This window comes from Miniopterus schreibersii, assembly GCF_964146895.1.
Source record: "Miniopterus schreibersii genome assembly, chromosome: 4".
Lineage (NCBI taxonomy): Eukaryota > Metazoa > Chordata > Mammalia > Chiroptera > Miniopteridae > Miniopterus > Miniopterus schreibersii.
Genome location: NC_138105.1, coordinates 13632746 through 13658774, shown reverse-complemented (window position 1 = coordinate 13658774; position 26029 = coordinate 13632746). Strand labels below are relative to the sequence as shown.

At 36.3% G+C, this 26029-nt stretch overlaps 1 protein-coding gene across 12 annotated transcripts in view; it reads left to right on the top strand.

Moving 5' to 3' along the window:
• Nucleotides 1-26029, top strand: part of TCERG1 (transcription elongation regulator 1) — a 61160-nt gene that overhangs the window by 14467 nt on the left and 20664 nt on the right. For 3 of the 12 annotated variants that reach the window (XR_013998588.1, XM_081134136.1, XM_081134131.1), the window contains 11 exons: nucleotides 167-409; nucleotides 5195-5257; nucleotides 6380-6580; nucleotides 7308-7420; nucleotides 8145-8233; nucleotides 15839-15999; nucleotides 17251-17307; nucleotides 17461-17527; nucleotides 18600-18650; nucleotides 20028-20163; nucleotides 20978-21067. Coding sequence is in view for 9 of the 12 variants with exons in the window: in XM_081134136.1 (XP_080990262.1) it covers nucleotides 167-409; nucleotides 5195-5257; nucleotides 6380-6580; nucleotides 7308-7420; nucleotides 8145-8233; nucleotides 15839-15999; nucleotides 17251-17307; nucleotides 17461-17527; nucleotides 18600-18650; nucleotides 20028-20163; nucleotides 20978-21067 (1271 nt within the window). In the remaining 3 variants the exon portion in view is untranslated. The remainder of the gene's footprint in view (nucleotides 1-166; nucleotides 410-5194; nucleotides 5258-6379; nucleotides 6581-7307; nucleotides 7421-8144; nucleotides 8234-15838; nucleotides 16000-17250; nucleotides 17308-17460; nucleotides 17528-18599; nucleotides 18651-20027; nucleotides 20164-20977; nucleotides 21068-26029) is intronic. The other 9 variants (XR_013998587.1, XM_081134133.1, XR_013998586.1 and 6 more) reach the window with 7 other exon arrangements.

Below are 26029 nucleotides of genomic sequence, written 5' to 3'. Positions count from 1 at the left end.
TTTATTTAACTATTTTCAAGCTTCTTAAAGACAGAGACCTTGTTACAAATTTCTTGCAGTGCATGGAATGGGCCCTTAAATACTTACTGAATGAGTGAATGATGAATGAATATAGTAAAATGGTTTATGAAGGAGTGATACATATTTTTGTTTTATCTTTTATCAGCACCCACAACACAAGATCAGACCCCAAGTTCTGCTGTTTCAGTTGCTACACCTACAGTTAGTGTTTCAACTCCTGCTCCTACAGCCACACCTGTGCAAAACGTTCCCCAGCCGCACCCCCAGACGTTACCTCCTGCTGTCCCTCATTCAGTACCTCAGCCAGCAGCAGCGATACCTGCTTTTCCACCAGTAATGGTACCTCCGTTTCGTGTTCCCCTTCCTGGCATGCCAATTCCACTTCCAGGTAAACCGATAGATTATAATAGTCTTTCCAGCTATGTTTTCATACTGTCAGTTTGTTCTCATGTGTCTGTTGCATTTGAAATTTGCCTTGAATCTCACCTGTTTGAAACGTTTTGAACGATTCATGGCTAACTGCGATATTTTCTCTTCAGTTTTGATAAATGTCCTTTTTGTTGTTGTTTACATGTCTTAAAATTAGAGCCACATTTAAAGCTACACTTATTTTGGATAATGGCCTCAATGAATTAAAAATGATTATCTTGTATAAATATGTTCTAAATGCAATATTTTTAAGGGGTTGAATCTCTGAAGTTGAGAGGTCACAAGTCGTTGGTAGGTAACACAAGTTGAGTGATTCATTATAACTGAAGCACTTTACAATGTAATTCATTTAGTTTTTGCAGCTATCTTTTGAGGTAGGCACACAGACAGGTTAAGTCACTTGCCCATGGTGACAGAGCTCGTAAGTGGCGATCTTGAGATTTGAGCCTGGGCGTTCCAGATCCAAATGCCGTGCTCTTCAGGACTATGTTATATTGGAATGGAAGTGTGGGTCACTTAACTGTAAAGAATTATCTAAAATAGAAACCAGAAATTCCCCGTGACATTGTGAAGTAAAGTGTAACATGCCCCATTTAAACATTTAGACAGTTACGGTGAATTCGTGGGTGGTGTTTTTTTTTTTTTTGGTCTTAGAGGAAATCATTACATCTAGAGGAGGAATGAAAAGATTGTGGAATATAATTCTTGCAGGGATTTAGCAGTGGTAATGTAGGGCATCCTAATTTGAATGCATTTGCTGTTGTCCAACACATTTAATCCTTAAAAATCCAAGGTCTGTTCTAGTATTACAGTTGAAAACTTTCTCTACCACAAGTATCTGTTGTAGTTGAAAATATTGGGCTAGTTTGTAACAAAGATGAATAGAAGCTAGGCCTCTTGTATCCCAATTTTACATTTCGCTCACTATCTATTATTGCAATTTTGCTGTACTAGCTTCTGTGTAAGAATAGGATTGTGATACAGCTGCTTCTTAGATTTCCACATTTTAATTATCACTATTGCTTTAATTGCCTTTTTCCTGTGACTACTTTGAAAAGAACACTTTCAGATATTGCACCTTGCAAGAAAGAAACCGAAATATTTCAAGAATTGGTTGTTGGTTTTTCTTGTTTTGTTTTTTTGTAGAAAAGCTTTTTACACGTTGACGTAGTGTTAGATAATTAAATCCCCAGTATAATGTTTAGAAAACCAAAAATGTTTTTTCTAATAGTAGAAATTATCCTTTTTCTAAATTAAAGACAAGTAGCTGGATACTTTCCTCTTTAGACATACTTTTTGTAGAAAATTTACTGATGGAGAATAGCTTGATATATATACATATTTTTTTCATAGCTTGATATTCTTGATAACATCTTGCAATCTTGGGCTGCTTTAGGGTCAAGGATAGTATTAAGACCAGGTCCTGGATTCTTAGTGATGTAAAGGAGCTGGATTGTTGATTCTGTAGAGAGAAGATTGAGTGGTAGCATAACACTGAAGTATTTGGAAGCCTGTCATCTATGAAAGGACTTTCATTTTGCTTTAGAGGTTTTTAATAGGACCAATGGGTGAAAAGTACAGAATAGCAAAATTGATTTCTATAGAAAGTGGAGTTTTGTCCCAATAAAATTTCTTTAGTTACAGCTCCATTTTGATGTCATGATCTTTCTTCTCTGACCCTACCTACCATGTGTTAGAACAGATGGTGGTGACCATTTGACCAAGTGAGGTGATACCTATGAAATTTGGAAGTAAAAGGCATTTAAGAAATGGAAGCCACTAGTGACATTTTGTAGGTCAATTGGAATAGAATTTGAGTTAAATTTTGTAAATTGAGTAAAATTTTGTCCAAGATAGCAAGATTCTTTGGAGAGGCAGGTAGTGTTTTATAGAAAGTAGTATTCATATTATATAGTAAAGCATCTTTTACGTTAATGTTCATTCATTTTGTCATTTTCCCTTTAATTTGGTCCTCCAGGGTGCTTTAGTGAAAAAGAAAAAGGCTTGCTTTTCTCTTTTCCAAATCTTTGGTTTTATGTACAGTGAGATCTGTCTCTTATTGTATATAATTTTATGTACAATGAGATCTGTCTCTCATTGTATGTAATAGTAATTATATTAATTTTGCATTAAGGTGAACAGGAGGGATTTGGATGTAATTTATCTTGGAGCTTTAAATTCTATTTGAAATAGCAGTGTGTGGTTCTAATGGAGATGATGCAGGAAGGGATAGTCAAACAAGATGAGGAAGAGTGAAAGAATTAGGTAAAATATTGGCATTAGGTGGAAATGGGCATAGTAGGTTGGATTGGGATAGTAGGATTTCTACTTTTTTTTTAAATATATCTTTATTGATCTCAGAGAGAGGAAAGGAGAGGGGGAGAGAGAAAGAGAAACATCAATGATGAGAAAGTCATTGATCGAGCCCGCACCCCGGGCATGTGCCCTGACCGGGAATCAAACCCCGATCCCCTGGATCCCAGGTCAACGCTCAACCACTGAGCCATGCCCGGCCGGGCAGGATTTCTACTTCTAAGACTATAAAATCTTACTTGGAATTTTAAGAAACTTATTGTCAGCGATATGAGAATTATCCAAAATGCTAAATGGAATTTTCTGATTTCCGAATACAACATAATTTGAGGATAAGAGTTGTAGCTAAATTGAACAAATGCTCCCTTTATTTTTTTATGGATTAAAAAAAATTATTGATTGAATTCTTTTTTTTTTTTTTTTTTTTTTAGAGAGAGGAAGGGAAAGAGAAACATCAATTTGTTGTCCCACCCATCCCTGCATTCATTGGTTGATTCTTGTATGTGCCCTGATGGGATTGCACCCACAACTTTGGTATATTGGGACAACCCTCTAACCAATGGAGTTACCTGGCCAGGGCACAAATGCTCCCTTTAAAAAGAATGTTAAAAACTTAGATGTGTGGTTATTTTGTGAATCTTCACGATATGTTTGTAATAATCACCCAAAGAGAAAACCTTAAGTTTATCTTTTAGCATGAGAAAAAAACAATGAACTTTCAGTGTGGTCTATATGTTGATAGTCAAATATAAGAGTTCTATGTTGCCCCAATTGATATTTAACAATGACAGTTATGCCTAAATACAAAGAGATTTGATTTTCTTCTGTTTAAGTCATATAGTTAAAATTACTTTTGGGGGGTTGGTTTTGGAGAACAGTCTTTGAGGATAAAGTTTATATACAGGGTGGGGCAAAAGTAGGTTTACAGTTGTGAGTACATGAAACAGTTTATTCTTGTATTACTCTTATTTATTTGTATGACAACTGTAAACCTACTTTTGCCCCTGTATTCTGGGAATTGAATTTCTAGTGCTGACTTAATAGGTTCAGAGGTCCTGCAGATGGCAGCATTTATACTAATTTAAACTCAATACATGCTGTTACTTTCTTAACCAAATGAATTTTTCCATTGCTTTCTTTAAATGGAAAATAAAACTATATATACAACATAACTCAGCATGTTTTTATGACCCAGTGCTTTTTGTTTTAGTCTCAGAGTTAATAGAAAGTTTAGCTTTAATGTTCTTTATTTAAAATAGTAATAAAAAAAAGGCACTTTTAAAAAATAGGCAGTATTTTTGTGTGTGTGTGCGTGAACATAGGTACATTATATACAAATCCAGGGGTTTGATTTTAATTTTTGTCTCTGAATTAGGAGAAATTTCTTTTCCTGTACTTTAGTGGGGAAAATAGTTTATTATTTTTAATTTTATTGGTACCAAAGTAGGTTTGTTTTTTTAGCTGAAACAGAAAATAAAATTTAATTCCCCACCTTTTTTCCTTCATCCTTCAGCTTTTCCCTTATAATTTTTTTTTAATTCACTCTTAATTTTGAATTTCCTCAATCAGTCTTAGTTTTTCAGCTTTTCCTTTCATTCCCTTTTCATATCACCATTGTAATGCATCATGAGTCTTCATTCTTGTAAGAACTGTACATAATTTCCATTCTTTAATAAAGTGCTACCTCTTTAGCAGGCTTAAATGATAGAGATTTCTGAAGCAAATCAGCCCCCTTTAGTCATTAATGAGATTAAAGGGCTGTTTCTTAACGTGGTTGCCTGCCTTCACAGTGTTCCAAGCCCATGGCACTGAATAGGGCAGGCACCGAACGTGGATATTTTGTTGTTAGTTGAGTACTACTCTTCATCTTTGCCTTTCACTTACAGTAGAATATTTGGATTCATCTCAGACTTTATTTTCCTTTCCCTCCCACCCTTTTTGTCCTATCTTATCTTTTTCTATTTCTGCATGGTTATGCTCCAGGCCTCAGCTTCTGCATGTAGTTCCCACATAGAAGCAGCACAGAGAAAGTGTCTTGTCAGTGTCATGCTGCATCTGCCTTTCACTGGTATCTAAGCAACAGCAGCATGGGTTTGATATCCTGTGAGAAAATGTTCCACATGAGAACTTGTTATGTATATGTAACGAAGGGGCTTTCCTTTGTTGAATTTAAACTCTTGAGACTCCTTCAAATATTATCAGAACTGGTTTGATAAAAAGGTAATTGATGCTATAATTTAGAATTAGTTATCATTGGATTTGGCGCCACTTCCCACAAAATGTCAAACAGAAAGAAATTTTATTCCATTCTTGGTCTTTTTCATTGGAGATAGCATTCTAAATTGTAGTGGTAAATTATTTTCCTGAATCCCAGTGGTAGCCGACATACAATGGCAGCTTTCCAACGTATGCTTGCTTATCCATTTTACAGGTGTAGCAATGATGCAAATAGTCAGCTGCCCGTATGTAAAGACAGTCGCTACCACCAAGACCGGTAATTTTTAAAACCATCTTAGTTTGTTTTGTCTGTAAGTTGGCATGGTAGTGAATGTTGTTGTTTATCCTTTTATTTATTTTTGCCCAAGTGAGTGGATTTTTTTATATTTTTCTTTTTAATGAGCAGTATAAATGCAGTTGTCATATTTGGCCAACACTTAATTTTCCCAATTGCCTGTAGTATTAGCTTCTTTGGTTCACAAAAGCAAATAAGGTCAGATCACTTTATATCTTAATTTGTATACTAAGTGTAAACAACTTCATTCTCATATTCATAACATTGAATTTTATTTTTTGATGTGTGTTTTTAAGTTAAATATAAAAAAATCATTTCCATGTGTAAAGTGATGTGATTATGCTTGCATGCTAGTGAGTATATGTGTGTGTGTGAATATTTGTGTGTATAGTATAAATTTACATTTTAAAGTTACCGAAGATAACTTAAATTCTAGTATAGGATTTGAGGGTTTTTCAGTTTTAATTCACATATTCTTAATTATTTAATATCAAATTTTTTAGCTATCATATAAAAAATATAAATTTTGGCTTACCTTTTAAAACAACTTATTTTTTTTTTTTTTTAAGGAAAAGACTAAACTGACATGTTTCAGGGCTATTTGATTAAACCACTTAGTATTTAAAGTAGATTTGATGATAAACTCAGTCATTTACTTTAAACTGAGAATTTTATTCATACCCTTTTAGGTACCTTAGAACTAGAACATAATTTTGCCTCAGGAAATATATTCAGTATATGCTCATTGCCTTTATTTCGTTACAATTTGAGAAATACTTATAAAATATATTTCTGTTAATAAGTAGAGAATATACCCCGACTTTTGTAATTTATTATGTTAGGAGTTTATCACAGGTGTGACCCAGATTTCTGACTGTTCTTAAGGTACTTCTTGAGTTGAATTTATGCATCTAATTGAATTTAGGCATTAGAACTGCACCAGGGGAGTAGAGTTGAGTAATTAAATCACATTTGGGATGATTTTTTGTTCCAACTGGCTCGTTCTTTAGTTCACACTTAGTAGAAAGACAGCTCATGCTTCAGTGTACTTGGAATTGCAGTTCGACACCGGGCCTGACTTCTTCCTTCTTCTTCTTCCTTTAGGCGTGTTGCCAGGAATGGCCCCTCCCATTGTCCCCATGATACATCCCCAGGTCGCTATTGCAGCTTCACCTGCCACCTTAGCTGGAGCAACAGCTGTTTCTGAGTGGACTGAATATAAAACAGCAGATGGGAAGACATATTATTATAATAATAGAACGTTAGAATCAACATGGGAAAAACCCCAAGAACTGAAGGAAAAAGGTATAGTTTAATGACTTGGTGGGACATAGTGTAAACTATGATATTATAAATAGAAGGCTATTTGAAATCCTGAGTTAATTCCTTTGTAACATGTTTGAGGAATTTTCTAATTACATAATTGGATTATTTATTCCTACTGAATTGATAAGTATGTACGTACTTAAAAAGCCAGTTCATCTACTCCATCTTTGTCCCATCATCTTTCCATCTGGAGGAATTAAATTATACCTACATACAAATACACCTTTTTACTGTTGTCAGGAATTGCATAATTATTGGTATCCTTGTTAAGATTGATAGTACTGATCAGGAGGGAATGTGTATATTGTATGTATTCTGAAGTAAAAAATTTAGGCCCTTGGTGTCTTGGATGATGAAAACTCATAATTTTCTATACCACAAGTCTCTGCCTGTTCCTAAGTATCTTAATATCTTGTCCCTTTTTGCAAAAAGAATGATTGCTACAAATGATACATGAATGAACTGAAAGAGTTTATGTCCCTCTGAATCAGTGGTTCTTTATAGTGATAGTTTCCTGATTGGCATAGCAAGGTATTTGAAGTTGAGCATTGTATTGGATTCAAATTAGTGATATTACAAGGAAGAACATTTTATCTTCGTGGCTAGTAACTTCTAGTAATGGAATATCTTAACTGCTTAGTCTCTGAAAGTTTTTGGAAAATTACATCACAACCATGGAGTAACATTATCTTAACTTTTTAAATAGAAAAATTAGAAGAGAAGATTAAAGAGCCAATTAAAGAACCTTCTGAAGAACCTTTGCCAATGGAGACGGAGGAGGAGGACCCTAAAGAAGAGCCGATAAAGGAGATAAAGGAGGTAAAGGGCTGCAGCCTGTTAGCATGGGAGCCAGTGGCGATGGTTGGGTGAAGAGCCATTTGAAATAGCTTTAGATAAATGTTATAAATCTGATTTCTGAAATTTTAGGGTTCTTTGAAGTTTCTAATTCAGTTTTTCCTTTGAAAGTTTCATTAAATTACTTCTTATAGTAAATCAAGGCCTCTAGAAAGAAAGGGCCTTAGACCAGAGCTTGAACCTGATTTCCAACCTCCTGAATTACACAGACTGGTACGTGTTAAAATTATAAGTACAAATTCATATTTGGGGAATGGTCATTATATTTCATCTGTCCTGGCATGGAGTGAGCTCCATACAGCACTAAAAGAGCTCTGCTTTTTGGAAGCCTCTTTTATTCAATGAGGGAATAGTGGTAGTTGTGTTGTTAGTAAGGAAGTTAGCAAAAAAGGAGAAGTGACCTTAAACGAAGAGGTCTTTAATTTTGTATACTGTATTCCCCATTACTGCTCCTAAGCAGATGGTTAGTGAATCTGTAAGATAGGACCACCTGCTGTTGCCAGGGTCTGCTCTGGTGGAATTTGCCTCTGTCTAGAGGGCCATGATTTGGAACTTTCTACTCAGAGTCTCCCCTCCCTGTGCTAGCAACAGACCTTAATATTGTTTGCCCTTTGAGGTATTTGCAGTGATAACATTCTAGTACACTTTTACGATATTAATGAAATGGGAGTAATATCATTTCCTATAGGAGCCCAAAGAAGAGGAGATGACCGAAGAAGAAAAGGCTGCCCAGAAAGCAAAGCCAGTAGCTACTACCCCTATTCCTGGCACTCCGTGGTATGTACTTGGTTTAATTAGGAAGTATTTATTTGTTTGTTTATTTGCCATACTTTTTTGTTACATGGTTTATCCTGTAGAAAGAAAAAGTATATGTCAAGTATATATTTTAATCTACTGAATATATTGGTTTTTGTTTGTTGTATTTTGGGTGTTGAAACCTAAAACTCAGTTGTTGTGGTGTCTGCCTCCCATCATGGTGCTATGAATGTTTACTGTTCATAGGTATGGACTTGAACCAGTGAGATCCTGAATCTACTGTTTATTATTTAACATTTTAAAAATTTGCTTTTGTGTATATACGTACATGTGATTACGTTTCTAGAACTGTGTAAAATTGTGTCTTTTTATCTAATTGTTGAATAGTCAGTCTACTTTTTTTTTTTTTGGTTTAGTTTCCCTTTTCTTTATCTCCCCACATCAGTGCTTTCTCTTCTGTTCCTGCTGCAGCTCATTTAACCCATATATAATCCACACACTGCAGCAAGTTGACTTATAATCTGTAGCTTCCCCTCCAACTTGTTTTTCTTGCTTTTCTGTCCTTGTTATAGAAAAAATAAACATGTTTGTTCTATAGAGTTCTACAGTCTGGATTTTATATTTGCATCTCCACGATACTGTTTATTAAGAGAGTCCTCCATTTCTGAATTTCCTACAAACTAGCAAGCAGATACTGAGATGTGATCAGATTCAGGTTTGATCCTTTGGCAAGACTAGTTCATAAGTGATGATGTACCTTTCCTTCAGTTTGCATCTAGGTGTTTCTTTGTTTGTGTGATGTTAGCAGTCATTGTGATTATTCGTTGCCTAGATCAGTGATTTTCAGCCAGGAGTAACTTTGCTGATTTCCCCCATCCCTCCTCGCCAGTGGATGTTTGGTAATGCCTGGAGACATTTTTACTTGTCGTAACTTGGAAGGTGTTAGTTAATAGCATCTAACATCTAGTGGGTAGAGGCCAGGGATACTTCTGAACATCCTACCATGCACAGGACAGCTCCCTACAAGAATGAGTTATTTGGCTCAAAATGTCAGTAGTGCTGAACTTGCAAAGCCTGGCCTAGATCCATTAAATAAATCTTTAAGGACTGAAAGTGGCGGTAATGTATTTCTATCATTTTTTCTATTTATTCACTGGAATACTTACGAGATACTTCCCCTTACTAACATTGGTTATTTAGAGGTTCAAACTGCATGGGAAAGACAGAAAGGATATATACCAGTGTTCAGAAGAATGAGTTGGTTTGAATATTACAGATTCACAGATTTAAATATGTTTTATTTTTCTACCTATTGCAGGTATTATCCTTAGTAATGTTCAGTTGTTTTCATCTTTGGTTAGGTGAAGACTCTTCAGATTGACTCCTGTGGTTTTTTGTTTTGTCACACCCTGTCTTGGGTACCTTCCTTGCTTTCTGCTCTTATGCAATGTTCTTGGCTTACCTCATGTGTCACCTGTCTCAGACCTAGGTTCACCTTTTCTCCAAGGAGCCCTGGCTTCTTTTTGTGGGAAGTGGCATCTATAAGCCTAGTGTGGGATCTAGAGATAGTTGTTACTTTACTGAATTAGTCATTATTTTGTGACCTCTTTGGTAGACACAGATGGAAGATACATTTATTTACTTATTTAATATGTTTTTATTGATTATTTTTAGGGAGAGAAAAGGAGGGAGAAAGAGAAACATACATCAGTGTGAGAGGGATACATCGACTGGTTGCCTCCAGTAGGTACCCTGACTGGGGACCAAATCCACAACCTGGGTTGGTTTGTTCTCTGATTAGGAAATTGAATTGGCAACCCTCTGGTGCGCAGGATGAAGCTTAGCCAACTGAGCCACACTGGTCAGGGTGGAAGACACATACATTTAAAGATACAGTACATCATAAGTGTATGCCATTACTTTCATTCAGATGCACTATAAGATTTTTGCTAAAGCTTAACATCTATTTTAATTCTGATTACTCACTTGCTTTTCACACACAAGTCACAGAATAACAGTACCAACAGCGTCACTTAACTGTTATTACTGAAGACAGTTTAAGCTTTTTCTCTGTTATTTTTATGTTTAGGATATATTACTCTAGGGATATATAGTAAAATTGTGTTTTAAAGGCATTTGGAATAGTTGTTTTCTATATAGTTATTTCACCAATTTGATACACAGGCTCATTTACTTTTATTTTTTTTAAATATATCTTTATTGATTTCAGAGAGAGGGAGAGGGGGAGAGAGAGAGAAACATCAATGATGAGAGAGTCATTGATCGGCTGCCTCCTGCACGCCCCTGACCTGGGCATGTGCCCTGACCGGGAATCAAACCCCAATCGCCTGGATCCCAGGTCGATGTTCAACCGCTGAACCACGCCCGGCCAAGCGATACACAGGCTCATTTAAAAAATAATTATGCAAAATAGTTAGTTGGTTCCTAAGTCAAAGTAATGAAAACAGTCTGTATTCAAAAAAATATATTCCTAGGTTTCTTGATATATGGGAGACTTTTACATGTATTACAATTTCTCTTTTATCTGTTGATTTTTTTTTTATATACATAAATTGTATATTTTGATGAGGGCAAATTTATTGATCTTTTTATTGATAAGTTTCTAGGTTCTGTGTCTTTCTTAGAAGCATCCCCATTTCCTCTCCCACCCATCAAAAAGCAACTAGATGTTTTTAGTGCTATTACAGTCCATCTAAATACAGGTAGTCCCCACTTTTTGAAAGTTCATCTTATGCCACTTTGCTTTTAGGAAAGACCTACATTAGTACCTGTTTTCACTAACCGAAAGAAATCTGAACAGGATTTTTGTTTTTATGAAAAAAGGTGAAAAGCAAAAATAGTGGGGGTTTTTTGCAGCAAGTTCTTACAGAGGCAGGGTGCACCACCAGCAGCTAGAGTGGCCCTGTCAAGCTCTTCCCAGGAGATACAGTCAGCATCTCAGCATCAAGCTGCCGTAGCTTTGAACTGTGTCTGTGAGCACCTGTACTTTAGCTCTATTTGTTTTGTGCATCTGTTAGCATGCTGTGTCCTAAGGTATCAGAAAAGCCCAAGAGAGCTCATAAGGGTGTTACACTTCATGTAAAACTAGATGTAATTAAGTGTTTTGCTCATGGCATCTCTTGAGTTTTGGGTCTAGGAATGCTCAAAATTTTTTCCATAAAAATTATTGATAATTGCTTCTTTGTTTTACACAATTTCAGCTTATAAAAGGTTTCATAGGAACACTCTACTGTCAAATAGCAGGGGAAACTTGTACGTGAAAGATAACAATCACTTGACCCTGTTACTTTCCAGGTTTTATCAGTGGATTGTACTATCAGTATGACTTTAATCCCTAGTTATTTGCTATTTCTTATAAAGTGGGTAAGTGCTAACTTGAAGCTAAACAGATTGTTCAGCTAAGGCAGGGTATGCCACTTCATTAGGAGAATCTAATTTTTATTAGTCTATCTCTTGATCTCTTCAAATGTTTCTCTTCAAGTTACTTTATTTCCCTTACCTATGTTGGGATTTTTTTTTCTGGCATTTCATGGCATTGGTTTTACCTTTTTTTTTTTTTTTAAGTACGTCTTTATTGATTTCTGAGACAGGAAGGGAGCAGGAGAGGGAGATAGAAACATTAATGATGGGAGTCATTGATTGGCTGCTTCCTACACGCCCCCTACTGGGGGTCGAGTCCACAACCGAGGCATGTGCCTTCACCGGGAATCAAACCTTGATCTTCTGTATCCTAGATCGATGCTCAACTGCTGAGCCACACTGGCCAGGCTAGTTTTACTTTTTTTTTTTAAAGGTTACAGACCAATTGTAATTTTTTTCCATTGCTTACTAAAATTGTATCACACTGCTTTAGTTTGCATTTACTTTTATAGTCGCATACAAAGTGTGGCCTGCCTGTGTTTGCCATGCTTTGTCTGTAGTCTATGTTGGGTTTTAACTTATGAAAAATTCACCTTTGAACTTCTAGTCAGTTTTATATTTACTGAGAGTGGCAGAGTATTTATTTACTTTTATGCTGTTTCTATAGTTATTTTTCTTTCCAAAGCATTTTACTTTCAGTATTTTATTATGAAAAAATCGAAACGTACAGAAACATTGAAAGAATGTTTCTAGAACAGTGAACACTATATATTGACTACCCTGATCCTATATTTAATACTTTATATTTACTTTGTGACTTATCTGTCCATCATTAAATGCATCTGCCAGTCAGTCTTATTTTTTTGATACATTAAAAGTTGCACATATCGGTACACTTCACCCCTAAGCACCTTATCATGCGTATTAACACATGGCAGTTTCGTGACACAAGAATTCTTTGTCCGTAGTTTTTCTATTAATTCTGAAGTGTCCTAACAGCTTCATACTCCATATTGACCACTAATACCATTGGCACTGTTAGCATGCTTATTTATTTTGAAGCTCACATGAGTTAGAAGAGCATCTCCATCTTAAAGTAGTTACCATTGTTAGTATGGATCAAACTGCATGGAAAACTTAGACTTAGTTTTCTTCCCCAATAAAGTTAAACATCTAACAAAATGGCGTAAGTGTCTCAGAATGATTGTAATGGGAACTCTTGAAAAGAATTCTGCATTGAATATTTGGATGAAAGGGTATAACACTCGCCTCCCCCACCCCTGCTTTTAAAATGAAGGGCAAAGAGGAATCAAAATAAGGAGCATTTTGTATTCTTTAGAATCAGTAAGCCTTAGTTTTTGGTTATGTTTAATGACACACACACCAAAAAGTAGTTTATTTCCACAAAAGATTTTGGTTTAGTAGTCCATTATACATTTTCTCTTTTTATTTGTCATTGAGGCATAGTTGAAGTAAAATACACTGCACGTATTTCAAGTTTATTGCCACAATCAAGATAAACATTGATAATCAAGATAAGCGGTTGATCGTCGACCTAGGATCCAGGCGATCCGGGTTCGATTCCCGGTCAGGGCACATGCCCAGGTTGCGGGCTCAATCCCCAGTCGGGGGCGTGCAGGAGGCAGCCGATCAATGACTCTCTCATCACTGATGCTTCTATCTCTCTCCCTCTCCTTTCCTCTCTCTGAAATCAGTAAAGATATGTTAAAAAAGATGATAAACATTTCTAGTATCCCCAAAAGTTTTCTTGTGTCCCTTTCCCTTTGTAGTCCTTCCTTCCCTCTTCCCCCATCCCTAAGCATCTCTCTGCTTTCTATTACAGATTACTTTGCATTGTATAGAATTTTATATCAGGAGTCATACAGTATATACTTTTTCTGCCCAGTTTCTTTTTAAAAATATGACAGCTTTATCAAGATAATTCTCACCCCATACAATTCATTCATTTAAAATGTACAACTTAATTTTTAATATATTCATAGAGTTGTGCAGCCATAACCATTATCAATTTTAGAATGTTTGCTTTACCCCAAAAGGAAACCCAATGCTCATTAACACTTTCCATTTCCTGTGAACTCCCTCAGACCTAGGCTCTAGTCTGCTTTCTGTCTAGATTTGCTTATTCTGGACATTTCATATAATATGTGGCCTTCGTGACTGACTTGTGTGATTTCTTTCACTGAGCAATAATGATTTTGAGACTCATCCATGTTGTTGACTATATCAATAGCTTGTTCCTTTTTATTGCTGAGTAGCATGCCTTTGTTTGGATATGCCACAGTTTATCCATTCACCTATTGATGCATATGTGGGTTGTTTCCAATATTGAGCCCTTTCATGCCTAGATAGTTGCCTGTTCGTAGTAGCCAAAAAGTGGATATAGCCCAAATTAATTACAGTTAAAACTGCTATGAACATTCTTGTATAAGTCTTTGTGTAGGTATATGGTTTTGTTTTCTCTTAGGTAAATAACTGGGAATGCAGTGCCTGAATTACTTGGTTTGGTATATATGCTTAACTTCCTAAGAAACTGCCCAATTGCTTTCCAAAGTGGTCCTACCATTTTGAAATTTCCATCAGCAGTGTATGAGAGTTCCAGTTGCACCACCCTGTTTGGGGGTCACACATCTTTTTAATAGTTAGATCTTTACCCGATTTGCAGCTGCTTTTTTGGCCATTATGCCTTGAAACTTTTTCTGCTCACTGTCCTACTCTCCTTCTGGGATCCCAGTCCTGTGTGTGTGTGGCATTTTGGTGTAGTCCCGTAGGTTTCTGAGACTCTATTTATCCCCAGACAGTGTGCATTTGTCCTGGTCTTCAGATGGGGTAATTATTGATCTGCTTGCTGACTGATCGTTTCCTCTGTTATCACCATTCTGCTCTTCAGCCAATCCAGAGAAATTTAATTTCACTTCTGTTCATTTCTGTTTTTTTTTTTTTAAATATGTCTTTATTGATTTCAGAGAGAGGAAGGGAGAGGGAGAGAGACAGAGACATCAATGATGAGTCATTGATCGGCTGCCTCCTGCACGCCCCCTACTGGGGATGGAGCCCGCAACCCGGGCATGTGCCCTGACTGGGAATCGAACCTCGATCTCCTGGATCCTAGGTTGATGCTCAACCGCTGAGCCACGCCCAGCCAGGCTATTCTTATTCTCCTTTTTCTTTTACAGTTTCCACTTCTGTGCTGAGAATGCCTATCTTTTCACGCATTTCAAATTTGTTTTTCTTTATCTCGTGAAGCCTAATTATTATAATTGCTGCTTTAAAGTCTTTGATTATTTCAACCAGAGAGCTTTTGGTAATTTCTAGGTCACCTTGGGCTTGGCAGCTGTTGATTGACTTGATTGTCTGGCCTGAAAGACCTGGTTTCGATGGCAGCCTCAGCTGCCTGTGCTGCTGCCTCATGCCACTGTGCGACCAGGGGCCACCCGCAGGCGGAGGTTTGGGGGAAGAGAAGTGGGAAGTTTATATCCTTGCAGTTGCTTCTCTAAATTTTGACTCCTCCATACTTCTGTCCTTTTTTTTAAAAAAAACTTTACAGTCCTCACATAATTGTTATTTTCTGTTTTGTCGGAGTGTCTGGTTGTAATTAACAGGACCGGCGAGCTGTAGTGGGCTGCAGCGCCATAGCTGTATGTGCTGCTTACTTGTGGTCTCTTTTCCTGTCTTTGTCCACTGTGTTCTGCCCAGGGTTCTCCTGGGGAGAGGTGGAGGAGGCAGCCATGGTGAAGGGCTTCTCTTTATTTTTTATACCAAATATAATCAGATATAAAGGCTTCATAGAAAGTTGCATTTGAGTAATTCTAGTTTGGTAAGAAATATTAAAAAGTATGTAATAGGTTGGGTGCTATGGTATGTTGTTTAGCTTTAGAACTGCTTACTTGCATTATTGTTGCCATGAAACACATCCTTTGTGATAGTTTCAAATGTAGCATTCTCGATTTGAGTTTGCCAGACCAAGTGTCTGAGCATTTTAAACTGATCACAAATTGTTTTGCTTTTCCTGGTTTTCTCAATATATGAAACTGCTGTTTTAACCGTAGCCAGTCAGCTCTCTTCTCCTCTTAAAAGCCATGTTTGGTTCCCTATAAATAACTATTAGTAATATAGACGTGTCCTTCCCTTCACCACCACCATCCCTTTTGAAAGGATGGCAGTAAAAGATCTTGCTGTACAATGTGTTCCATAACATAAGGTGCTTGTGCTTGAATCAATTCTTAGGTGTGTTGTTTGGACTGGTGATGAGCGGGTCTTCTTTTATAACCCTACCACCCGTCTTTCTATGTGGGACCGGCCTGATGATCTCATTGGAAGGGCAGATGTTGACAAAATTATTCAGGAGCCGCCTCATAAAAGAGGAATGGAAGAGCTGAGGAAGCTAAGTAAGTTTCAATTGAGGAATTTATCCTCTAATGTTAACTTTCTTTTACTATTTCAGCAGGTGATGTGAGGCCATTTAGAAAAAAATCTTTGTTTTCAAGGGACATAAGAAATTTGAGAAATGGAAATTAGACTGCTATGCTAGTTTGAGTTCAGTGATAGAGATAAAAAACAGAATTTGGGTTAAATTACTTTTTTGTAAGATATATATATATATATATATATATATATATATATATATATATATGCATAGTTGTTTTCCATTTTGTCCATGTCAAGATTTCATTTAATGCAGGATGTGTTGGTGCCACTGATGCTGTTCCATATTTACTGGTAGTGCTAAAACAGACCTTCAGTGAGCCTTTTAGCACCTTTTGTGATAAGTAATATATTTTCTGAAATCAAAACTCTGTATTTTTAAAATATTTTATTGTTTACTAAAACTTTGCAAAATACAAAACCACAAGATTTTGTGAAAATACAGAAGCTTGTTATTAGTCTTGAAGTAGATGAAATTTGGGGAAGGTAAGCCTTATACATAACCCAGAATATAGAGGCATGTAAATCTTATGAAGAGATTGCCTTTCATCTACCTTGTGTCAGACAGCATTTCAGTATATATAATGAAGACAAATATTTGTAAATAATTTTCATGGCATATATTTTATCGGTAGTTTGCTCTTGTATTGATGTAATTGTGTTTGTATAGAATCCCCCCATGTACTGTAGAAGCATGATAGATGAATCATTTAATACATACTTCAGATGAAGCAACCCCTAATATCTGTCATTTGTGATGATGGAGAAGTCTTCATGGATTGTATGTGTGTGGTACTAACATTTTCTGCTTACAAGTGATTTCTAAATCGGTCAAACTATCCTATCTGGTGCTAAGAATACTAGACATCAGCTTTTCCCCCTACAGCAATATCTATTGTATAGCTGTGATATTGACAATACTTTATAACTGTAACCATAGTATTGAATCATGCCAAAAAAGTTCTTATGAGTCTGTTTTCAAATAGTCTATTTATTTGATAAGTATGTGCATCAGAGATTCATTTCAAATGAAGTGAATATTTAATGTAAAGGTGGGATTAATAGAGAAAGTATAGAATTACCATGCTTTGTTTTGTGTTTTATAAAGGAGTGCATGTTAGGGGATGGATATATTATATAAACAGTAATTTTTTTAAAGAAGACTGTGTAATATATGCATATAACTATCATAATATTTGAAATACTTTTGCCAGGGCACCCAACTCCGACAATGCTGTCCATCCAAAAGTGGCAGTTCTCTATGAGTGCAAGTAAGTGAACTAACTGTCAATTGCAGCTTCTTTGTAATAACTCTTAGAACAAGTATTCTGGTAGTGGTTAGCAGAAGGACTCACACTTAAATATTTCAGTTGTTGCTTGCTTATTTGTATTCTGACAGAGGTTAATTAAATTTTACCTTACAGTTAAAGAAGAGCAAGAATTAATGGAAGAACTTAACGAAGATGAACCAGTTAAAGCCAAAAAACGGAAGTAAGTAATACAGTTTATGTAATTCAGTTAGATTATAGCTTTTAAAAGCTGATTAGGTCACAGTCAGTTCATGGTTGGGGACAGGTAATGTGTATGTTGTTAGCAGACAGAAATGAATGCTGTCTTAAGCCTGATACTAAAAGGCTTTGCTTTAGAATGTAGAAATGGTGTCCCTTCTGTTGCTAGATTTGCAAAAGATTTGGTTATTCAGATACATATTATGAAGCCACATGACATTTTAGGAATTAGTTGATAAGTTATTTTCAGACATTCATTGGGCCTGTGTTTTATAGACAATAAATTTCTTCCCTAAAATAGACCCCAACAGACAGCATTTCAGGAATATTATAAATACAGACACAGACTTCTCTCTCTTTTTACGTACTTGTCACTTCCCTAGTCCTGGAGTCTGGTCATTTTACCTAATGAAGAGAGAACTCATGAGCTTAGAAAGTGTTCTCAGAGAAAGAGGGTGCTATTAAGTGGAGTGCTTGGCCAGTGCTCTGGAGTTGGGTAAAATATGAATGTTACTAATTACGGGGTGGAAGGGTGGGCTCTAGGGTGTTTGTGTGTGTAAGGGGGTGGGGGGAAATGGGACTATTATTTAGCAGCAGAAAGGAAAGTTTGAAGGCATTAGGGACTGGTTTATCATAGCCCTTGTCTGAAAAGGACAGGTTGAATGCAGCCAAATTATGCCCCCGTACCCCCAGTAACACGGCCCCTATCAAGGGCATGTTTTTTTAAAATGTCTTTATTGACAACGTTAAAGAAATTAAAGTATTAAAGAAAGTCACTCATAATCAACCATAGTAAGTTATTTTCATTTTTGCAGTTGACTTTTTAATTCTTGACGAAATGTATAAATATTTTTATTAGTTGTAATCAACTGATTTTGTGTTCTCTTTTTAAAAATCTAGAATAAGATATTTGTTTTCTTAGTTATTATAATGACTGTATTCGTTCTGTTGATGTACCATAATTTTGGATGTTCCTACAATGTTAAACTTTTAGGTTGTTTTTAATTGTTTGTTCTTGTAGACAACTCTGTAAGGTTTTTAACTGCTTTTATCAGGAGAATGTCAAAGAAGTCCTTTATGTGGATTGCCCGAGCTTCTCTATTTAGGTACAAAGCTAAAAGCCTCTTTTTCCTGGCTTAGTTTCTCTTTATTTCTTTTACTGAGATAGATAGTGATAGTTGTATTGTGACATTTTCATTCCGTGTAATTCTCTAAAGGTTATTTGTTTTCATTAGTTATATTTCTTGGATGTCTTTTAACTTTTTAACTATTTAAATAGTTCTTAAATAAATTATTATAAGAGGGTATATTGTTTGGCAAATTGCTTTTACCTGTTTGTTTTGTGCATATCGTAGGTCACAGACTATCTCGCTAAGTTCCTGCAGGTCACGGATTATGTCTTCTGTTAGAGCTTTTGATTCATTCCCCAAGTTGTTAATTACCTCTCCTTTACCTTATTTGAGGGTTAGCCTTAGTTTCATTTAGTCTCCTTGGCTATCTTCACTTTGGAATTTTCTGATGTTCTGTTTTCCCAATTCCCTTAAGTTTATGTAGGAAATCTGAACCATTATTTTTATACTTAGTAGATCATATTTAAGAAGGATGATCTGCTCAAACACACCCAGCTATGATTGAATTACTTAATTTTTTTTTAATTATTCACATGAATGGGCTTTCTTCATAGTGTAGATGTTTGAGAGGTGACTCAATTTCATGTTCACAATCTCCCTTAAGTACCATGCAGCAGCAGGGTTGCCCTTAGCCCTGAGGTGCATTTTTTGAGGAATGAGAATTAGTTTAGTCATTGATGAACAGTTCTAATTCCACCTAACTACTCCTGGGCCTATGTTGCTCTCTGGGACCTGTTCTTCAACTTAAATCTCAACTTATCACCCAGAAAGTGAGTAAAAAAAAAGTCAGGTAGGTAAGGTATATATATCTCACATATCCACTTGGCCAAGTTTGCAGATATTTTAATTTTATTTTCAAAATAAATATTTGAGACTACTAAGACTTAATACCAATTTTTATTAGAGTTAAAAATACTTTATGCATTTATAATATAAAACATTTTAGAAAATACTGTTTTTCCTATAGCATTTCAAGAACTAAAAATTATATTCTATACTGTTTAATTCTAACAAGTAGAGTTTGACTGCAATGTGAGATAAGTGTTTTTTTGTGTGTGTCTTTTTTTTAAGTAAGGTAGTTCATTTTGTATATCACCTACTGTCAGGGAGAGTGAAAGTATGTACTTTTTCTTACAATGTAGCCATTGTAACATTGGAAGCTTATTGTAACTTTATTATTAAAGTGAAAGTTGCCTGTCCTTTAGAGTTCATTTGATACCCTCGGTATAATTTGTTTTTGCCAAAAATATGCTGCTCACTAGTGAGTCTTGAATATTCCATTTATTTTAAGATTTTAGTAAGATTTCTTACTAATATTTTGTCAGTTGATGCCTTATCTTTTATTTTTTATAGGAGAGACGATAATAAAGACATTGATTCAGACAAAGAAGCTGCAATGGAAGCTGAAATTAAAGCTGCCCGAGAAAGGGCCATTGTCCCTCTGGAGGCCCGAATGAAGCAGTTCAAGGACATGCTGCTAGAGAGAGGGGTCAGAAAACAATCTTTGGGGGAGATATTTCTGTTTTGTATAAGTAATATAAATATGTCTTGCTAAAAGGTCAAATCTAAGGTTAGTGCTTATGTTGTGGGGTGGGGATAAGGGAAGCCTATCAGATTACTGTATCTTTTCAAACAGCCATTTTCTTGGCTCATTATATACTGTTTAACTTAATGCCATTTACTGTCCTTTTAAGTACAAATAACATTTAACATTTATTGGGTCATTAAATCTTGGTGAGTAATGTAAGAGGAGTATTAATGTTGCAGAGTGGCTGACTGCTCGGGGTAGGTAAGGCGTATGCAATGCTTCCTTGACTGTCTCCACAGTGGCTTTTGGTAAAGGAGAGCTGGCACTTTATGACCTTACTAGTAATGAAGCTTAATTGAGAAGGGATTCCTTTTGGTTATATTTACAGACGTGTTTGAATAAGTAAAATTGTGCAATTTTAAACCACAGCATTGTTCACAAGATTGGAGCAAATACGAGAAAGCAAAATACAGATCTTCAAGGCTTTTTCTGATGTACTGATTTTAAAATGTCACACAGTAGTGGTTATGTTAATGAGTAATTAGGTGTGTGTTATTTCTATATAATATAGAAATGTTCAGAGCCAATTAGTGTGGAAATTTGCTTTTGCTCACCTCCCACTGCTTGTCATTTATTAGTGATGGAAACTTCAGGATGATTTTTATTATGTCTCCTTTTTAAGCAGATGTCCTGTAGATTTCAAGCAAAATTATATGACCTTTATGTTTTTAAAGCCAACTTAATTATGAAGGGCAATACATTTTTTATGTTAAAGGTGTCTGCATTTTCGACGTGGGAGAAGGAGTTGCACAAGATAGTTTTTGATCCTCGGTACTTACTTCTCAACCCTAAAGAGCGGAAACAGGTAAAAGGAAAATAACATTATTTAAGAAACGTGTGTCACGTGCCAGTGTAAGTTTAAATTGTAAGGACTAAAGTATCTCTTTTCTTTTCCAACACAGTACTTTAAACACAGTCTCATATCTTAGAGCACAGTCAGCCTTCCCGTGTGGACGCTTCTGCCTCAGGACTTGCATATTTTTGCCCTTATGGACGCAGCTTTGCCTCATGAACATTTTATCCTTATGCCTCGTACACACTGAGGTTATATCTAAGAAGGTTTCAAAATTCATTTTCAATGCATTTATTAAGTTTTTTATTACACAGATGATGCGATTTGGAGTAGGAAAATAGCCAAGTATAGACGAATAAAAAGGGAAAAAAGAGCACTTACAGTTCAAACCAACAGATAGAGCCAGCACCGAGCACTTTGGTGTAGAGCCTTCCTGACCGTTTCGTATCAGTGCATCTGTGCTGTGGATAGAAAATTCTTGAAGGCATGGTTATGTCTCTCACACACTCCACACAAAGTCCACATCTGAGTGTCATCTCTTAAAATGTCTTTTCGCCATAGACTTAGAGAAATGATGGACACTTACGGTTTTCTGCTGATCTAGAGTTGCTTTGTTGCCATTTATTACCATGATGATTCAGTAACACATATCATCGTGTGGTGATTGCTTCTTCCTCTAAAGCATTGCACACTTCCGATTTGTATAATTTCTGAATTACCTGGATTACCCCAACACTGATCTCTCTAAAACGATGAGGATATTGAATCACTTGCTATAGTGCTGTTGAGCTACAAGATTTCATTTGGTAGCAGTAGTGCCATCTTCCATATTTATAATTTAATGGTTGGAATAATTCCGTACACAGTTTGTGTCATTCTGCATGTAGGTCTAATTGTAGACTTCTTATGAGGAGGAAATTTACAGTGTGCCAGACATATATGTTAGTACTTGTAATAGAAAGAAATGACTTTCCAAATATATCTGCATCATCTGCATTTCAAGCACAGTAGTCTTAAAAAATACACACCAAAAACACAAACGATTAGTGTGTGATGGACTCAGTCTAACCTGAGTTATGGCTCTATCAGAACCTTAATTCTTAAATTCGTAAATCAACCTTAATTATTTACCTGTCCTCACTGTATACTTCAAGTCTATCAGGAAATCCACCTCCAAAAACTTCTCTAAATCTAACCCACTCACACCCTATTCCAAGCCACCATGATCAGCTTTCGTTGTCTGTGTAGCCCCCAGTTGCTCTTGCTGTCTTCCATTTTTGCTCCTCCAAAGTGAAGTTCTTTTTCCACACAGTAGCCAGACTAATTTTGAAGTTTAAGTTACAAAATAAGGCAGTGTTCTTTTGCTTAAAATCTGTTCAGTGCTTCCATTTTGTTTTGGATAAAATGAAACTATTATGGCCTGTAGGCTTGTACATACACTTATGCCTGTATACTTTTTGAAGCTCTTTTCTTAAATTTATTAATTCTAGCCACATTGGCCTTTTTATGCCTTGAACAGGCCAGTCAGGCACATTCTGCTACCTTCTGTTTCCTCTGCCTGGAATGTTTTTCCTTCTAACCTGTCTCTTTGCTTCTTTACTACCTTCATAGCTTTCATAGTTCCTATTGTCTAAAATTATCTTACCATCTGTCTCTTCCTTCTGCAGAATATAAATTTTGTGAGGGGAGGAGCTTTGTCTTGTGCATTGCTCTAAGTAGTTCCTAGAACAATGCTTAATCTAAATATCCTTGAAGACCTCAAAATTTTTATGACTTAAGAATATTTATGGTGCCCGGCCGGGCGTGGCTCAGCAGTTGAGCGTCGACCTGGGATCCAGGCGATCGGGGTTCGATTCCCGGTCAGGGCACATGCCCGGGTTGTGGGCTCGATCAGTGTCTCTCTCATCATTGATGTTTCTATCTCTCTCCCTCTCCTTTCCTTTCTCTGAAATCAATAAAGATATATTTAAAATATATATATATATATATATATGGCACTGAGTGTTACAGTTTCTGACTGAGTGAAATTACAAATACATATTCTCAAGTTTGGAAACATTTTGTAAGTTGATGGTGTTACCTTTTTACTAGAGTTACACTTAAAAACAAAAAAGTATTAAGCGTTATTCTATTTTTTTTAATCACTTGAGGATATGTTTTATCAATTCTAGAGAGGATGGGAGAGATAAAGAGAGAAACATAGATGTGAGAGAGAAACTTCGGTTGCTTCCCCTGCAGGCCCCGACTGGAGGTTGAACCCGCAACCCAGGCACGTGCCCCGACTGGGACTCGAACCCACAACCTTCTCGTGCACAGGATGATGCTCCAACCAACTGAGCCACCGGCCAGGGCCAGTATTATTCTATTTTAGATAAAAACTCTACTTAGAATTCTTTTCTTACAAGTGGAGTGTAAGAAATGAGAAAGAAGTTAACATTTGAGTTTAATATGTATACTTTTCAGTACTTTGTGTGAAGTATTCTCTTGGGAGTATAAAATCAAGGAGAAGCCAGTTAAGTGCTAGATTACATACTTGCATTTGATGACTTCATATCTGAAATTTGCGCTTTGATTTTAAAAAATTAGCAGTGTCATTGGAAATGCCTCGGTAAACTACTGTCTCTCAGGTTTGCCCTTTTTTAGTTACCTGTAGACATACATTTACATCATCATAAAGGATGTTTGCATAGTTGTTACCGTAAGATTTAATTTACGATTTTCCTTATTTAATCTTTTTCATAGAATTTATTGGGGTAACATTGGCTCACAAAACCATACAGGTTTCAGGTGTACAACTCAGAGCACCATCTACACACTGTATTGTGCACCCATCGCCCGAGCAAAGTCTCTTCCCATCATTTCATTTTACCTTGGATCAGTGACATTTTTATTTGTTTTGACAAATTAAAATGTGTGACAGTTTTCAAAATAACCAGACTATTTCCATGCAGGATGTTAAGCTCCAGTTTGGGAGAAGTAATGCTAACTTTCAAAATTTAAAATAAAAGTATTTTCCCATAGTGTACATTGTTCATAGCTGTATAAGATTGACTGTTACAGTATGGTAATACATTACCAATATAATTACTCATGATTGGCAACTGTTTAGGCACTGTTTACTGAGTCAGTATCAAATTGTAAATTGAATTATATTGATGTGAGAATCAAATAATGGTGACCTACAGAAAAGTAAAAACAATTCCTCTACACACTGAATACTTGGACATTAAGTGTGTACATTCCCCCCCGCCCAACCAGTTCTCCAACACCAGTTGGACGTCCTGCAATTAAATTGAATTCTGACACTGTCCACCAGGCATTGGCATCAGATCTCAGAGATTAAGGTCTCAGCCCCACAAGAGTGACCCTGCTTTAGACACCAATTGCAAGTAATAGGTCCCTAGCTTACCCACACTTCTGTTTAACTTGGCTACATTTTAGAGGTTCCCAGGACCCTCTCTTTGGGTTTGTTAATTTGCTGAAAGAACTCAGGGAAATGGTTGGTTCTGTTGACTGGAGCATTATATAATGAAAGGATATCATAAGGGTACAGATGAACAATAGATGATGCGAAACAAAGGGTGAGATCTGCCCCTGTGGAGTGGAGGTATGCCGTCCTCCTAGAACCTGATGTGTTCATGAACCCAGGAGCTCTCTGAACCCCTTTGGTTAGGATTTTTGTGGAGGTATTACATGGGCACCATTGATTAAATCATTGACCATTATTGCTTTAGCCCCTCCCCCTTCCAGGAAGTTGAGGGTGGACTGAATGTTTCACCTCACTGATCACTGGGTCAGTTCCTAGCAACCAGCCCCCATCCTGTGGCTATCTATAGGCTTCCTGGAAATCACTTCATTAACATAAATTTAGGTATGGTGGAAAGGGACTTGTTATGAATAACAAAGACTTGTGAATCCTCACCCCAGGATATTTTCTCCATTGATTTCTTAGAGAGCGTGGAAGGGGAGGGGCAAGGGGAGAGAGGGAGAGAGAGAAACATAGATTAGAGAGACATATCAATTGGTTGCCTCCGGCACTGGCCCCAGTCTGGGCTGGGGATCAAACCTGCTACCCAGGTACAAGCCCTTGACTGGGAATCGAACCTGAGATCCTTCAGTGCGAGGGCCAATGCTCTATCCACTAAGTAACACTGATCAGGCCAAAAGACTATTCTTTTCACCTTTATCTGTCTCAGGAATAGGAAAAAAAAATCACTTAGGAAATTGCAGGGGTCTTTAGGAACAATGGTCAGCAGTTCAAAGACCAAATATATATATATTTAAATTATATGACAGTATCACACCCATATTTTTGTAAACTTATACTTTGAAGAAAAGGATACATATAGAAAAGTTGAAAAATCATAAGTGAAGTGTCCCAAAGTGAACATACCATGTAGTTACCTAGCTCAGGAAAGGAAAACAGTTATTCAAGGTGACTAAGTTGTAGAGTTCTGTACAGCATATGGCCTTTAGTTACTCCTGTATTGTATACTGAAAGTTCTGCTGAGGATAGAATTTATGCTAAGTGTCATCACATGCAAAATAATGAGGGAAGGGGGAACCTTTTGGAGGTGATGGGTGTGTTTATGACATAGCTTGTGGTGATGGTTTCACAGATGTATATTTATTTCCAGACTCATCAAGTTAAACATGTACAACTTTTTGTAGGTCAGTTATACTTCGGTAAAGTGGTTTTAAGAAAAAGAAAAAATGGAATATTACCAGTACCCCAGAAGCTGCCTTGAGAATTACACAATATAGCTCTTTAGTATGTACATATTTTTTTGATTATGCCTATACATGTGAACTTAGATTAGGAATTGTTTTTAAAACTTAATGACTTTTATAACATTTTGTTCATGAGTTAATGTTACAAAAATAACTGCTGAAAATGGAGACCATAAAGCCAGGTGTATTGGGAGGCGTGACACATAATTAGGAGAAATTTAGAAGCGTAACGGAACACCTGAT